This window comes from Carcharodon carcharias, chromosome 3 (assembly GCF_017639515.1).
Source record: "Carcharodon carcharias isolate sCarCar2 chromosome 3, sCarCar2.pri, whole genome shotgun sequence".
Lineage (NCBI taxonomy): Eukaryota > Metazoa > Chordata > Chondrichthyes > Lamniformes > Lamnidae > Carcharodon > Carcharodon carcharias.
The window spans coordinates 37,706,340-37,723,979 of record NC_054469.1 but is presented as its reverse complement, the minus strand read 5'-3'; the positions used below and the strand labels follow the sequence as shown (position 1 = coordinate 37,723,979).

The window sequence follows — 17,640 nt, the reverse complement described above, 5'->3', positions numbered from 1 at the left end:
AGAGGGGAGTTGAGGAGAAACTTTTTCAGCCAGAGGGTGGTGGGAGTCTGAGACTCACTGCCTGAAAGGGTGGTTGAGTCAGAAACTCTCGTAACATTTAAGAAGAATTTAGATATTCACTTGCATTGCCATACCCTCCAGGGCTATGGGTCAAGCGCTGGAAAATGCGATTAGTGTAGGTCAGATCTTTGTTGACCAGCGCGGACACGATGGGCCGAATGGCCTCCTTCCGTGTTGTTGATGTCTATGAGTCTAATAAATGTATTCCTTTTAGAATTCTCTGTTCAAAGCTCATCTGAGTTTTTTTTCACCAAACAGAGGTCCACTCACTGTTCAAGAAGTAACTTTTTAAAAAATATCTTCTGATAATAAGAAATAAGAATAAGAAATCAGCCTACCTCACAAAACCCAAGTGTTGATCAGTATGGAGCAACACTAACAGCTAAGAGATAATTCCAAATTGTGCTTTCATTTCTAAAGCCTGAGTTTAAGGCCAACTCAGACAGGTGAGATGAAAGTTTCCTTTCTGATTGCCAGAAGGATTCAAAACAAAATAAGTTTGGGTAGTCACAGTTCCAGCTGCTACTGACCAATATGGAGAAGACAGATTTAATCATGGTTTTCAAAAGGGAATTGGATAAGCACCCAAAGGGAGAAAATTTGCATGGCTACAGGGAAGGGGAAGGGGGTTGGGACTAGCTAAATTGCCCTTGAAGGGTGCCAGCATGGTCATGATGGACCAAATGGCCCCCAGCCACCCTACTGTTTCCTAACCACCAACTTCTTTCTTCTTCCTGACAACAGTCTGAGACTAAGCCAGGCTGTTCACAAACTTACTATCACACTCAGCCCGGAGATGAGCTTGGCCTCATATTTGTGGCCACCACTAAGACCATCTGTTTCCACATCCATACTATCGCCTGACTTTTCCCCATCTCAGCTCATCTGCTGCTGAAACCCTCAATCGTGCTTTTGTTACCTCCAGATTTGACTATTCCCAGACACTCCTGGTTGGTAAACTTGAGATCATCCGAAGCTCTGATGCCCATGTCTTAATTCACATCAAGCCCGGTTTCCCCTATCACCTCAATGTGTTTGAAATAATTACATTGCTCAATGACCTACACTGACTCCCAGTCAAGCAACATCTTGATTTTCATCCTTCTTTTCAAGTGTTTTTGGAAAATGAAGTGACAGAATTATAGAAATAGAAGGACCAATCAATAAATATATAAAGATAGCCGGTGCCTTCACCCACACCTTTAACAGTGATTTCATATGCAATATTTCCAATTGGATCTGCAAATCAAGATCTAGTTTAATAGCATATGTGAGATAACACCAACCTAGATGATGAACAACTAGTCTCCTTGCTGAACTCCCATATGCTGAAGCAACAGGAGAATCTATCCCAACATGGCAAAACATGTCAAGGTGCTTCATAGGAGCACGATCAAAAAAATGGCACCAAGTTACAATACGACAGAAAAGAGATAGGTTTAAACAAGAGAGACTTAAAAAGGAGGAAAGAGAAGTCGAGAGGTTTCAAGAAGGAGCTCCAGAGCTTAGGGCCTAAGTAGCCCTAAGACATGGCCACCAATAGCGGAGTGATGAAAATAAGGGAAGACAAGAGGGAAAAATTGGAGGTGTCTAGAAATAGTTTCAGAAATAAGGAGGGGTGAGGGGTGAGGCCATGGAATTATTTGAAAACTTGAATGATAACTTTAAAAATCAAGGCACTCCCAGAAGGGAGAGCCAATGTTGGTCATTGAGTACAGGAGTAATGGGGTTTGGTGCAAGTTAGGATAGACAGCAGTGGATTGGAGGAGCCAAAGTTTTTGTAGGATGGACAATGGGAACTCAGCCGGGAGAGATACGTGCTTGGAAGTCCTTCTCGGTCAAATATGGCACCAAGATTGCGAAGAGAATGATTAAGCCTAAACCAGTTGCCAAGGAGAGAGATCGAGTCAATGGCTAGGAAATGGAGATTGTGCCAGGGACCAAAGACAATGGCTTTGGTCTTGCCAATATTTAGTTGGAGGAAATTTTTTGCTCATCTAATACTGGATGTCAGACAAGCAGTGTAACAAATCAGAGACGGGACAGGGGGCGAGACAGGTGGTGGTGGGGTAAAGTTGGATATCATCCACAAACACACGGAGCCTGATTTCAGAAGATGTTGTAGTTTCCAGCTTCTTTGCTAAATTAGTTAATTTGTTATCTCTGCTTTAGGAGGAATATTTTTGTAACCGAGGGAACATTAATTTATAAGTAGAGTGGATTTCTTTTTCACCAAGGTAGAGATCAGTTATTTAACTGGTTCCAATGTCTCTGTCCCTTACCTTTGTCCACCAATCCAAGTGTCCTACCCATCTAGATCTATTGTAACCTTGAATGTCCATTTCCCTAATTTCCCACCGATCTTCCATCATGTCCTCTCCAAGCTAATCTCATTCTCATGACCTACAATCCCATTCACACTAAACTCCAAACAAAACAACTTCTTCCCTGGCAGCCATGCTAGCTGACACTGCAAGGGGTTCTTGCTCAGGCATAGTCCTTCTCTTTATCAAAACCATGATCACCATGCTGCTACTCAAAATAAAACACACTTTTGTCAAAGATAACTGCCACCCCATCTCTAACTTCCCTTTTCTCTCCAAAGTCTTTCCAGATCCACCTCATCTGCAACTGTATGCTTAAATCTCTCCATTCAGGTTTCTGCCCTTCCCACTGCGCCAAAGCAGCCTTAGACAAAGTCACAACAACATTCTCTGTAACCGTGATGCATTATTTGTCTTCAACAACTCTGAAGTCTTGAATAAGGTTGACCACACATTCCTGCTCCAACTATTCTCTATTATCCAACTCACTATGATTAGCCTCTTATTGGATCCGCTCTTGCCCATCATATGGTAGATGTATTATCTCTACCAATGGCATTACATTCCACACCCTAATTATCACCTCAGGAATCAAGTCAAGATCCATCTTTTGCCCCCTCCTCCTCATCTACATGCAACTTCCTGCAGATATCCAAAGGAAAGCTGCCAAGTGTTGATGACTGCTTGACTGACATCTAGTTTAGAATGTGTTACCATTTCCACATTTGGACAAAAAAATTGTCTTTGGCTCTGCCACCAATTCCATCCTTCTCCCTGGGTAACCTATTCTACATTCAGATGAGCTTCCCATACCATATATCTGTCACAAAAAACACGCACTTTCATCACCGAAATATCATCCGCCACTGTCCTTTCCTCAGATGAAACCTTCATCCATGCTTTGGTCATTTCCAGACTTGACTCATCTAGTGCTCTCACATATAGCCCTCCATCCTCCACAAGCCTTAGCTCATCTGAAACTTGGCTCTGTAGCCCATCTTGTCACATGATCTGCTCATCCATCACTATGATCCTCAGTTGTTTAGAGTGGGTTCCCATCTCGATTTCAAACTGAAAATCCCCATCCTACTGTTTCATTCTCTTCACGGTCATTCACTCCATCCCCATACTCATCTAAAACATAATTCTCCATTTTAACTTCAGTCCCTTCTGTATCCCCCACTTCATTCCACTAAATCTTCAACTACCTAGGCCCCACGCTAATCGATTTCTCTACCAACACTCCTTCAACTCTTCAGCTCCTTCTCCTCCTTGAAGACTCTCCTTAAAAAAACCTGTTTGACCAAGCTTTTGGTCACGTCCTAATCTCTTTCTTTAGCTCAGTGCCCTTTCCTCCCAATCCCTTTAATGCCCCTGTGAAATATCTTTGGATATTGTGATAAATACAGGTTGCTGGAACTTTGAAGATTGCATAAATGCATCAACTCCTGATTTCGCAAGACGTTCTCTTCACTACTTCATAATCCACTTGGCTTGGGAACTGCAGAGCTCTGGAGCAAGAAATGCATTCTCACTGCAGCCTGCCAAACCATAAACCATCACTAGATGGAGACTGGGTCTGTAGTACACAAACTGCCAACAAGCGAGGTATGAGCATGCTGTGGAATTTGCCTGCAAGATTACAAAACTTTTTTATTGCATCCTGCCTATGAGGGAGTGAGAAAGTGATGTTTAAATAACCATCCAGATATGTGAAAATAATTTAATTTTGGTACCACAAGTGAGGTCAGATTGCCAATTACTTCCTGTGTATGAAACCAACACATTTCCTGTCAAGACAATTTGGTACATCTATTTTCCAAATTATAATGCATTGCAAGAAATTTATGTTATAGGAATTTATATTATAGGAATTTATCAATTCAACCAGTCGGTATCATTTTGAATTCAGGATACAAACAATATTAAATCATTAATGTAGCTCTATTTTCTCCCCTCATCAATCTTTTGTATCCACTCTAGCTGTCTTGCTTAGCAAATAATAAAACATTTCTACTGGTGTCATCACTGTCACTCAAGTTTTTCTACTTAAGCAATCAGAAAGTGGACAACTTTTGAGATTAAGTATTCCCTCAGCAACATCCCCCCATCCCCCGCAACAACTGAGGATATAGGATTCAAACTCATGTTTTCTAGGCAAATCACTGCTCACTTCACAGCTACAAAGCAAAGCTATATATAGAATTGTTAGCATAAACACATGATATTAAACATAACAAACATAAAAAATTATAACTTGTAACATTTATTTCGATACACGATGACAAGACTGTCTTTGGGATTGAAAAAACGTACTTAAAAATCGCACAATTTGTATGTGTGGTACATTTACATTTTAAATATTTGAAATGTAATTAAAAACAATTGCACTCACCTTGCATACTTGGCACTGCCAATGTGAACTGCTGTCCTGTGGCCTGAATTCATCAGGGAGACATTTTGGATGATAAACACGAAAGCAGGAATCACAAGTTAGAACCTCTCCTGCCATGTGACACTCCATGCAATACCAGTCATGGCCTTCTACATTCCAATCCTACAATGGAAAGAAACATTGATGTGTAATTTACAGTCACCAACCTAATATTTTATGTTTAATAATGAATAGCAGCACATTTAGGGAACAGGGTAAAAGCCAGTGGTAAGGTAGTCAGGTGCAGCCTTAAAATGATAAACATTATAACACTTTAAAGATAGCTTGCTATATATGTGACAGCCACCAAACATCACTGGAAAGTAACATTTTACTTTGTCACTATGGAAGTTTAAGATGCTGAAACTACAAACTGTTACCAAAATCAGTATTGAAAAGATATGATACGATTCCTGAGTTTGGACTGAATTCATCACTTCGTCAAACATACTTCTATTTTTCCTAGGCTTTTATCGTGTACATGCTGGGCAATCGACAAAATTCAATTCAAGAACAGTTCTGATTTCCACTAGTAAGTGGCAATAACGAAATTACTGTAAAAGCAGCAAACCTGATTAGTGGATATTTAAAACAATTATTCTAAAACTACATTTTAGCAATTTATTTTCAGAAGATTAGATAGACAAAGGATCAACTACATCTCCAGTATCCAAGAACAAGTAGCACATGGCCAGCACCCTGTCATTTTCGGTCTGTTGACCAAGCTTTGTACACACATGCAATATTTTGCTGCCTTCCAAGTATCGCCTATGTTAGGAGTCAGCTGCCGGATTATCAGCTCTCCCGTTATTAAAAGGGAGTTTACCTTCCCAAAAAGACCAATGCAAGAAGGGCTTTTAAAACCTGGGTTGTAACAAACTGTAGTTATACCGCACCAAGTGGAAAATCCAAGTGGTGTGCAACTAAATTCCTGAGGTGGGTTCATGACACTAGCTTTTAATGCTTCTGCGAGTCAGATCAGCATCAGGAAACTGCTTTCTACTGACACAAAGCCACTGGCCTGCAAGATGAATGGCTTCACCATTCAACCTTCAAATTTCTTCTGCAACTTTTAACAAGGAGAGGAAATGACAGAAAATTACTCACTCAAAAGTAACTAGTTTAATCATTTTTTAAATACAATTTTATTACCATAAATTGGAAATAATATCAGGGCAGGATCAGTAAAAATTTAGTCTGCAACCCTGTAGTGCAATATAACTTGCAACAGAGTGAGTTAAATGCCTTTAGTTGCTTTTGAGAGACAACTTTCCCAATGAATTTTTAAAATTAAGTGGCTGGCAGAAAGATAAAAGCAAAATATGAAACTATTTGACTATTTGCCAAGCAGGCATTTTCCTCGCCAGTGCTGGGAACAATGGCTGGAAATTCTACCCATGCTGCAGGTAGTAGATTAACATAATAAATTTGGAATACTTTCCTACAAATCAAGGGGCTTGTGCCCATTATCCTGGTATTTTGTCTCATCCAATTAGGCATATTTTAAAGCAATCATTTAAAAGAAAATTTTATCTGATCTTGTCTCCAATAATTAAATAATTGGTACTGCCATCAAGTCCAGACCATGTCAACATTGCTCGTCCCTTATCCAAAGATCTGCAGAAACAGCAGACCCTCAAATCACCCAGCAATGGTTAAGTTTTAGATTAGGTTATTATCAGGGGTCATACTGAACTCTATTATCCATTGAGATAAACATTATACCACAGATTCTTACAGTCCTATTCCATATTGCATTTTTTAAAAGCTGAAAGAAAACATCAGCAAAAAGCAAACAAAATGGACTTGGGAAGGCGGTGGTAAAATGTCATGCAATTTTTAACCCTATCAGTGTCAAACAACTTCTTACTTGGAGCTATATGTAAATGGGGCTAAACAATATTTAAAGCTGCAGTATACTACAAGATAAATTTTGGCAAAAAAGGTGTTTTTTTTTAAAGACCAAGGAAACATTTAATAAAGAGGTAAAAGTACTTCACATTTTGTTAAATAATAAAAGTTGAATCTAGGTCCAATATTTTTAAATGGTCAATTGTTACATGATGTATATTTTAGAAGTTGTCTTGAACACTGAAAACCGTGAGTTTCCATGGATGTGCCTACAGCACTAGTAACCAATCTTGCAGGCTTACTTGGGTTGTAAAATCACATACGACAGCACAGGATGATGCACTTCAGATGACCTAAAGAGAGGTAGGCACAGTCTAAGTAAACATTCAAAACTATTTCTCTGTGTTACCGTACTTGCTGATTTTACACCAGATCATTGTTTGATAAGTCATGCTCCTCTAGAAGAGGATTCTTAAACCACACAGTTATACTGTAATATAATGCAGCTTGAGGTTCTAATAGCCACTAAACTGAAAACATGCGCCAGTCCTAAATGATCACAATGCTTACAATCTCATCTCCCGGTAGCCAATATCCTTCCTGTTCGATGCCTGCCTTTGAACCCTTGCAGCCCACAGTCAGTGTTTCAACAATCAGGCCGTCTTTAACTGCAAGGCCCAGCTGTCTATTGGTGTCCTTTGGATGCATACTATGAAGGCGAGACATAAACCTAAGGGAGAAACCACAGAGACAACCACAATCAATCATCACTGCTAAATCAAACTGTGTCTAATAAAAATGGCTAATTTAGGATTACAACCTTTAACAGAAATTCATCTATTCCTTTCTCAATACTCTCTGGATGAAACTTTCCATTGCTTAGTCTGCAAAAAGGCGGAAAGCAAAGTAACAAATACAACCAAACTGCAAAGCAAATTAGAACTAATTTCCAGACTTCTTAATTGTAACTTAAGGACTTTGCAAATGCCTAAGGAAATTAAATAGGATGCAATTAATTAATTGCCAACATTTCCCACAATAGTTGTAATAAACAATTTTGTTGAAAACATTACGAAAATGGGAATTATTCAGAGATTATTAGTTGCTTATATTTAAGTTCAATTTCTTAGTTAATATTGGGATTATAACAACTATTGGGGTCAGTGTAAAATTGAATTTGAAAACCAACTATAACTGTGACACCTAGTTTAAAAATACTTAAACCCTGGCATTGCAAGTGTGAAGTGATTCGTTTTGGTAGAAAGAACAAGGAGAGGCAATATAAAGTAAAGGGTACATTTCTAAAGTGGGTGCAGGAGCAGAGGGACTGAGCAGGGGTGTGGGGTACATATGTGCACAAATCATTGAAGGGGACAAGATATGTTGAGAAAGAGGTTAAAGCATGCATGATCCTGGACTTTATAAATAAGGACATAAGAGTACAAAAGCAAGGAAGTTATGATAAAATTGTATACAAGAACACAAGAGTCAGGATTAGGCCATTCAGCCCTTTGAGCCTGCTCCGCTATTCAATAAGATCATGGCTGATCCAATTGCGGCCTCAACTTCACTTTCTTGCCTGCCCCTCATAACTTCAACTTCCTTGTCGATCTAAAATCTATCTAACTAGGCCTTGAATACATTCAATGAAAGCCTCCACTGCACTCTAAATTTCCTTATCTGTTTTAAATGGGAGACCATTAATTTTTAAACTGCATCACCTAGTTATAGACTCCCCCATAAGGTGAAACATCCTCAGCGCCCACCCTGTCAAGTCCCCTCGGAACCACATACATTTCAAAATTATTCTGCTGTATGCCAATGAGTATAGCTACAACCTGCTCAACCTTTCCTCATAAGAAAGCTCCTTCATCCCAGGAACCAATGTAGTGAACCTCCTTGGAACTGTTCCGAATACAATTATATCCTTTCCTAAAAAAGGAGGCTGAAACTAAGGTCTTGGCAGAGCTTAGAAACACTTCCCTACTTTTATACTCTATTCCCTTTGCAATAAATACCAACATTTAATTTCTCTTCCTAATCACTTGCTGTAGCTGCATACTAACTTTTTGCGATTTATATTTATAGATCCTTCTGTACCACAGAGTTAGGCAGTCTCTCTCCATTCAGATAATACACTGCTTTTCTATTCATTCCGCGAAAGTGAACAAGTTCACACTCTCCCACATTATACTCCCTCTGTCAAATTCTTGCCCACACACTTACTTGTCCACACACTTAACATATCTAAGTCCCTTTGTAGACTCTTATGTCCTCCTAACAATTTATTTTCCTACCTATCTTTGTAAATTTAGCTATCAGACATTCAGTCCCTTCATTCAAATCATTAATATAGATTGTAAATAGTTGAGGACTCAGCACTGATCCGTGTGGCACTCTACAGCTTGCCAAGTGGAAAATGACCTATTTTTCCCTTACTCCATTTCTTGTTAGCTAACCAATCCTCTGTCCATGCTAATATGTTACCCCCTACACCATGAGCTCTTATTTGGTATGGTAACCTTTGATGTGGCACCTTATTGAACGCCTTTTATAAATTCAAGTACACCACATTTACAGGTTCCCCTTTACCAACCTTGCTTGTTACTTCCTTAAAGTATAAAACACTGGCTGAAGCTCAGCCACAATTGGAACATTGTGTCCACTTCAGAAAAGATGTGAAGGCATTAGGGAGAGTGCAGAAAAGCTTCACGATAATGATTCCAGGGATGAGGAACTTCTGTTAGTTGGATAGATTGAAGCAGTTGGGACTGTTTTCCTAGGAGGAGATCAAGAGGCGATTTGCTAGAGGTGTGTTCAAAATCATGAGAGATCTGGACGGAGTAGATAGACAGAAACTGTTCTCATTAGAAGAATCAAGAGCCAGAGGACACCAATTTAAGGTGATTAGCAAAAGAAGCAATGGTAACATGAAGAAAAACATTTTTATGCAGTGAATGGTTAAGATCTGAAATGCCTGAGACCATGGTGGAGGCAGATTCATTAGACGCCTTTAAAAGGGAATTGGACAAATACCTGAAGAGGAAAAATTTGCAGAACTACAGGAAAAAAAGTCAGATGAGTGGGACTAGGTGAGTTCGACTTGCAGAAAGCAAGCAAGGACACAACAGGCCGAATGCTTATTCTGCGCTGTAACCATTTTTTGGGATTCCCAACAATGTAAACATGGTTTAACTTTGTACTTCAAGTACAACACATCAACATAATTAAATATTGTGACACAATGTGCGTACTATGACTTCATTTTTACAAAATTTTACTCCAATGGCACAGCCATGGCTGAGTGACAGCACTCGGATCTGATTCGGAAGGTTGTAGGCTCAATGCTCTCTCCAGAGACTTACATAACCTGGATGATTATATCAGTACAGCATTGTGAAAAAGTGCTGCACATTTGGATGTGCTGTCTTTCAGATGAGGTGTTAATCCAAGAGTTTATCCTCTTGGATGTCCTGGCCAATATTTTCCAACCAACATCACTAAAATGATTTATCTTACTGCTGTCAGTAGGAAACTGGCTGCCACATTTCCTATATTATAACAGTGATTACACCTCAAATCATTGCCTACAAAGAGCTTTGGGACATCCTGAGATTATGAAAGGTGCTATGTAAATGCAGGTTCTTCTTTACAAGTTTAAAGTAAAAAGATCAAGTGCTTTTTATGGACTCTGCCATCAATGGAGAAACAGGAATTATTTGAAGGGAAATATGTTTCAGAAGATAGGGGAAAGTCAATAGGTAAACATAACTGTGGCATGTTGGACTTGTGCTTTTTTAAAGTGTAGTTCTTCCTTACCTTTGCCAACCCTCCCATATTTATTGGATGTTAGAAGACTTTATAGGAAAAATGGGAGGGGTAGAAATGCCCTTTGAAGAATGGATTTTATGGAAAGATAACCTGGCAGGGTGGCTGGACAAAAAAAGGAGGGAACAATAACAAGACAAGTTTGCTGAAAAAGCAGGTGGAAGCTAGAGGACACAATTCATTTGACAAGCTAGGAGTACCAGAGTTCAACCTTGAGAAAGCTTGTCTAGTGTCGAGGAGCTGTCTAGAAACAGATATAACCATGTTTCCAGTTATGGAAGAAAACTGGGTCGGTGGGGTGGGGTGTGGTGAAATGTAGACGAGGTGAAAGGGTTCTGCTGAAGGGTCATGAGGACTCGAAACGTCAACTCTTTTCTTCTCCGCCGATGCTGCCAGACCTGCTGAGTTTTTCCAGGTAATTCTGTTTTTGTTTTGGATTTCCAGCGTCCGCAGTTTTTTTTGTTTTTATATTAGGAAATTTTAAGCGTTTGTGGAAAGAAAATTTAAGGGGAAATAAGAGTTTACAAAACAACAAGCAAAATGAAATAGGATGAATGGAAGATTTTGGCATTGTTCACACTTCAGGTTCCTAGAAAAAACAGAGATCGAGCTCGACACGTTCAACACCAATAACAGAACTGCCAATCTGGTGGAATTCAGTGTGGCGGGGGCAGGTAGGGAGAAGAGAATCTGCTGGAATTCCCAACTCTGATTATATAACAGCATTAGATATCAGATGGGTGTAGTGATAATGATGGAAACTCTCCAAGCACCTGGAGTCACTCAACAATCCTCACACCTGGGGTGTAGGGTCACTTTGAAAGGATTTTTTAAAAGAAAAACCAAATTGAGAAAGATCTCATCTGTGCTTTACAGGAACACACTTTTTCTTCCAGAATCCAAGAGATGGTGAATGCCAACAATTTTGCAAAATTCAGGTCTATGTTAATGATACTATATAAATTGTTATTTTTGTTGCAATTCAGTGTAAACTATTTTGAAATCTTTAATAACACATTTTAGCTTCTCCCACACCCCACCTCTATCAACCTCCCTTAACTCTAATTACATTTTCCCATAGCCACAATACGAGCTGGAGTAGGTTCTTACTGGAAGTTAGATGGTTGAATTTAACAGGATAACAGAATAAAAAGTTCCAATACCTGAAATGCTTCATTTAAGTCTGAAGTCAAGCAACGTGCAGACAAAAATGCAAAAATAATTGGCACTTACTCGGCTTTAGTTTAGTTGATAAGTAGAAATATTTTACTTGTTACATATCATTAAATAACAAGCCAATAAGCGTCATTCTGACCGGTGAAATAAAAGTAGACTTAATCAAACAGGGTCAAACCTATTTGCAAATCAGTGAGTATAGAAAGTACAGGGATGAAGTAAAAATGGAAATTAGGAAAGCAAAGAGAGGATACGAAAAGATATTGGCAGGTAAAATCAAAGAAAATCCTATGCTGTTTTAGCAGTACATCAAGAGCAACAGGAAAACGAAGGAAAAGGTAGGGCCTATCAGAGAAGCACATGGTAACTCGTGGGTTGATGCAGAACATGTTGGCAGGGTTCTCAACAAGTACTTTATCTCTGTCTTCACTAAGGAGAGAGATGATGCAGACATTCTGAGGAAGGATGTTCTTGCTATAGAGGGAGTGCAGCGAAGGTTTACCAGACTGATTCCTGGGATGGTGGGACTGACATATGAGGAGAGATTGAGTTGGTTAGGATTATATTTGTTGGAGTTCAGAAGAATGAGGGGGGATCTCATAGAAATCTATAAAATTCTAACAGGACTAGACAGGGTAGATGCAGGAAGAATGTTCCCAATGGTGGGGGAGTCCAGAACCAGGGATCACAGTCTGCGGATACTGAGATGAGGAGAAATTTCTTCATCCAGAGAGTAGTGAGCCTGTGGAATTACCTACCACAGAAAGTAGTTGAGGCCAAAACATCGTATGTTTTCAAGAAGGAGTTAGATATAGCTCTTGGGGCAAAAGGGATCAAAGGGTATGGGGAGAAAGCGTGAGCAGGCTATTGAGTTGAATGGTCAGCCATGATCATGATGAATGGTGGAGCAGGCTCGAAGGGCCAAATGGCCTACTCCTGCTCTTATTTCCTATGTTTCTAGTTAAAGTGGAGTGTGAAATATTAGATAAAATAAACACAGTGAATGAGGAAGTACTAAAGGGACTGGCATCCTTCAATGTGGATAAATCACCAGGGCCAGATGGATTGTACCCCAGGCTGTTGAAGGAAGCCAAGGAAGGAAATAGCAGATGCTCTGAGGGTCATTTTCCAAACCTCACTAGATACAGGCAAGGTTCCAGAGGATTGGAAGGGTCTGTGAACGTTGTACCGTTATTTAAAAAGGGTGCAAGGGGCAGCCCAGAAAATTATAGGCTGGTCAGTCTGACTTCAGTGGTGGGCAAATTTTTGAAAAATACCTTATTCATTCACGGGATGTGGGCTTCTCTGGCAGGACCAGCATTTATTGCCCATCCCTAGTTGCCCTTGAGAAGGTGATAAGTTCTTGAACTGCTGCAGTCCATGTGGTATAGGTACACCCACAGTGATGTTAGGGATTATTGGAAACCATTCGGACAGACAAGATAAACTGTCACTTAGAAAGGTATGGATCGATCAGGGATAGTCAGCCTTGTTTTTTTAGGGGAAGATCATGTCTTACTAACTTAATAAAATATTTTGAGGAAGTAACAAGGAGGATTGATGAGGGTAGTGCAGTGGATATTGTCTACATGGATTTTAATAAGGCATTTGACAAGGTCCCACATGGTCAGGAAAGTGAGATCTCACGGGATACAGAGGAAGGTGGCAGGTTAGATCCAAAATTGGCTCAGTGACAGGAAACAAAAGGTAATGGTCGATGGATGTTTTTGTGAATGGAAAACGGTTTCCAAAGGTGTTCCGCAGGGTTCAGTGTTGGGGCTCTTGTTGTTTCTTGTATACATTAATGATTTAGACTTAAATGTGGGAGGCCATGATTGGGAAATTTGCAGATGACAAAAAATGGCCGTGTAGTTGATGGGGAACAGGATAGCTGTCGACTCCAGAATGATATCAATGATTTGGTTGAATGGGTGGAGAAGTGGCAAATGGAATTCAATCCAGAAAAGTGAGAGGTAATGCATTTGGGGAGGGCAAACGAAGCTAGGGAATACTTAATAAACTGGAAGATATTGAGAGGGGTTCAGGAAGTGAGAGACCTTGCAGTGCATGTCCACAGGTGGACAAGGTGTTCAAGAAAGCATATGGAATGCTTTCCTTTATTAGGCAAGGTATTGAATACAAAAGCAGGGGTGTAATAATGGAACTGTGTAAAATGCTGATTAGACCACAGATGGAATTTTGTGTACAGTTCTGGTCACCACATTACAGGAAGGGCATAATTGCTCTGGAGAGAATGCTGAGGAGATTTAGAAAAACTTTGCCAGGACTTGAAAATTGTAGCTATGAGGAGAGATTGGATAGGCTAGAGTTGTTTCCCTTAGAACAGAGGAGGCTAAGGAGTGACCTAATTGAGGTGTAAAACATGATGAGGGGCCGAGATAGGGTAGACAGGAAAGACTCATTTCCCCTAGTTAAGGGGTCAGTTACCAGGGGGCATAGATTTAAGGTGATTGGTTTAAGGATTAGAGGGGACATGAGGAAAAACATTTTCACCCTAAGGGTGATAGGTGTCTGGAATTCACTGCCTATTTTGGTGGTTGAGGCTGAAATGCTCAACTCATTTAAAAGATACCTGGATCTGCACCTGAAGTGCTGTAACCTGCAAGGCTACAGACCAGGTGCTGGAAAATGGGATGAAAATGAGCAGCTAGTTTCTTTATTTTCTTTTTGGGCAGTGCAGACTTAATGAGCTGACTAGCCTCTTTCTGCACCATAACTTTTCTATGGTTCTACAAAAGCTGGTAGTCTCTCTGTGCTCAATTAGTTAGACCCTGAGGATCTTTGGATCAGATTCAAAAGTTTATCAACTGGTACTTAAAAATAGTTCAGAGTTTCTTATTTTCCATTAGCACATCATACTTAATTCCTTACCCAAATCAAACTAAACAGAGGATTTTGAACCTGTTGCCTAAAAAGCTGAGAGTTTGAACTTCACTAAGGCAATGGAAAAGAAGTTCTTTCAATTGCTGAAAAAAAAGAGACATGCTATCAAAGATTTTTGTCTTGCACTCATCAGGTTAGCTCGCAAGAATTTTTTCCAACTGTAATGGGTGAACAACAATTTATACTGCATGAGAAGAGAGTGCTGATTGATTGTCATTGGACTCTGATTGGTGGAGGTATTGCTATGGAGAATGCAGCTTTCAAACCAGGAACTCTGAAGAGCAGCTACATTGGACACGAAACGTTGACTCCGTTTCTCTCTCCGCAGATGCTGCCAGAATTGCTAAGTTTTTCCAGCACTTTCCATTTTATTTCAAGTTCTTCTAGGTTGGGGGTATGGGTGGGGAGGTAGGGGGCTAGAAAAGCAAGCTTATATGGGTGATGTCCCAGTATCATTGATTTGAAATCTAACCTAAAGGGAATTATTTTCTTGATTTCCATTATAAGCATGGATGGGCACTTCAAGGAAATAAACTTGCAGGGCTATGGGGATAGAGCAGGGGAATAGGACTGACTGGTTTACTCTACAGAGAGCCAGCATGAACTCAGCAGGCTGACTGCCCTCCTTCTGTAAATAACTCTGACTATGGTAAATGAAGTCTGCAGGAATGGGGAGAAAATTTAGAAATTAGTAAATGATTTGACCAGAATTTTTTTAAATAAATATACAAATGATAACTACCAATTAGTTTCAGGTAGTCAGTGTCTTACCCAGTTGGGAGCAACATAGGAGATATATAAATTGGTCACCCAATGATACGCAGTTACCGAAAGAATAGGAGAAAGGAGGAAAACAAAACAGAGCACAACAGAACATGCATGTGCTGAAACATTAGACCCTCTTAGCTAACATTGTTTTGATTACTTCATTTAAAATTTGCTCTTCCATAAATGGCAGGGAAATAGCCTTACTGAATCAATTTGTTAAACAATCTAATTAAGTTGTTTTACAACAAAGGCCAAAGGATCTTAGATTCATAATGATATAGTGCAGGGGGCTGCCAATTGGTGCATCATGCCTTTGTCAGCAAGAGCTATTCAATTAGTCTCACTCCTGCTCTTTCCCTATAGCCTGCATTTTTTCTTTTCAAGTATTTATCCAATTCTCTTTCGAAAGTTATTATTGAATCTGCTTCAACCACCCTTTCAGGCAGTGCATTCCAAGTCTCGTTGTGGAAAAAAATTCTCATCTTATCTCTGGCTCTTTTACCAGTTACCTTGAGTTCATGTCTCCTGGTCACAGACCTTCCTGTCACCGGAAAGCTTCTCTGTATTTACTCCGTCTCAAAACCTTTCATAATTTTGAATAGCTGTATTAAATCTCGCATTAACCTTCCTACTCCAAGGGGAACAATCCCAGCTTTCTCAGTCTCTCCATATAACTGAAGTCCTGCATTACTGGTACCATTCTAGTGAATCTCCTCAAGGCCTTAGCATCTTTCCTAAAAACGGGTGCCCGGAATTAGACATAACACTGGAGATTAGCCATAATTTAATGAAGGTTCAGTATAATTTCTTTGCGTTTGTACTCGACGGGACTGGATTTTACAGCCACAAATTGGACAAAACGTCCCACCCACGCAAAATACAGCATGATTACGTCGGGTCGGCAATCTGATGTCAATCTGCCAGTCTCCAATATTACAGAGGGTGAGGCGGCATTGAAATTGAAAGCACACCAGACATTTTGGAAAAAAAAAATAACAAGCAATTGAGTTTATGAATGAGATAACTGACTGCAATTTTACACTGCCCACTCCGTTTTTTTGTAGACACGTGGGAAAACCGTTGCGAGTGATTTACGTCAGGTATGAGGAGGCGGCAGAATCTGCTACTGTAGGCCACAGCATTTGGGTGTTAGTATACTTTACTTCTTCACTGTCATTTAGGCTTGCATAACAAATAAGGAGAGAGTGAGGGGGCAGGGGCTTTTAAATTGGTGGCCTTGACCAACTTCCAGTTTACAACCTAATCACTCTCCTACTTGATGTCCATCCTAGACGCCTCATCAGGCACAGACCCACCAACACCCCCAACACTAGCTGACTACCAGACGTCGGCTAATTGGCTGTCCGACACTTGATTTGCCATGTTGAGATGGTGGGGTGGGGGGAGCAAGCAAGCAGACAACATGCTTCCCCGTCTGCCTTCTTCACCCCACTGGAAACCGTAAAATTCAGCCCTATGTCTTAGCTTATAAAGCCTTGAATGCTTTTTTTTAAAAAAAAACAGCCATATCTACTTGTTGTGCCACCTGCCAAGATTTATTCAAGTATACCCCTTTACAATTGTATTAGTTAATTTATTTTACCTCTCCTCGTTCTTCCTACCAAAATGCATCATTTCACACTTCCAGACTATATGAAGTTCACAAAAATAGTTTGCAGAGAAACAAAAAAGAGGGAATGGCTTTTGTTCCTGACCTAATCAAGGTATAAATTGCATTTTCCATCCTCATTTTATTTTTGCTCAGGAAATCAAAATGTGGAGAAGGTTTACAAAATCTAACGAAAAGAATGGTACTATGAGAGAGAGGAAAAATAAAAGCGTCTTTTTTGGTGGGGATCAGGGCAGAGGGTATTGATTAGTGGGTAAAAGTTTGAGTTTCTACACTTATAAAGTAAACATGACAGGACTGTACAAATGGAATCTGTCATTTAGCTTCTACAAATTAATTGCTGACTGCACTAATGCTGTCCTGTTACAATATTAAATTTCACCCACAACTTTACCTTGCTCATAAATGCTTGATTGTTTAAGATACAACAAGTTTAAAAATGTTTAAAAGGCAGATTCTCATGTGAAGTAAAGCAGCATAAAGCTTAGATCCAGAAATAGGATCTGCAAGCAAGAAATAGATAAATGGCTATAATTCTTCTTCTAGTTTTGGTGACCAAGTCCAAGGACCTGGGGGGCTTGTCTATCCTAAAGTTAATATGCTCCAAAGAAAGCTGATTTTGTGCAAGATCACTTTTGATATGTTTAATAAAATACTAAAATGTA

At 39.8% G+C, this 17,640-nt stretch overlaps 1 protein-coding gene across 6 annotated transcripts in view; it reads right to left on the bottom strand.

Moving 5' to 3' along the window:
• zmynd11 (zinc finger, MYND-type containing 11) overlaps nt 1-17,640 on the bottom strand; it is a 184,641-nt gene that overhangs the window by 74,235 nt on the left and 92,766 nt on the right. For 5 of the 6 annotated variants that reach the window (XM_041184261.1, XM_041184258.1, XM_041184260.1 and 2 more), the window contains 2 exons: nt 7,240-7,399; nt 4,780-4,941 (listed from right to left, as the gene is read on the bottom strand). In XM_041184261.1, coding sequence (XP_041040195.1) covers nt 4,780-4,941; nt 7,240-7,399 — 322 coding nt within the window. Of the gene's footprint in view, nt 1-4,779; nt 4,942-6,971; nt 7,023-7,239; nt 7,400-17,640 lie in introns of those variants that run through there. The other variant, XM_041184263.1, reaches the window with a different exon arrangement.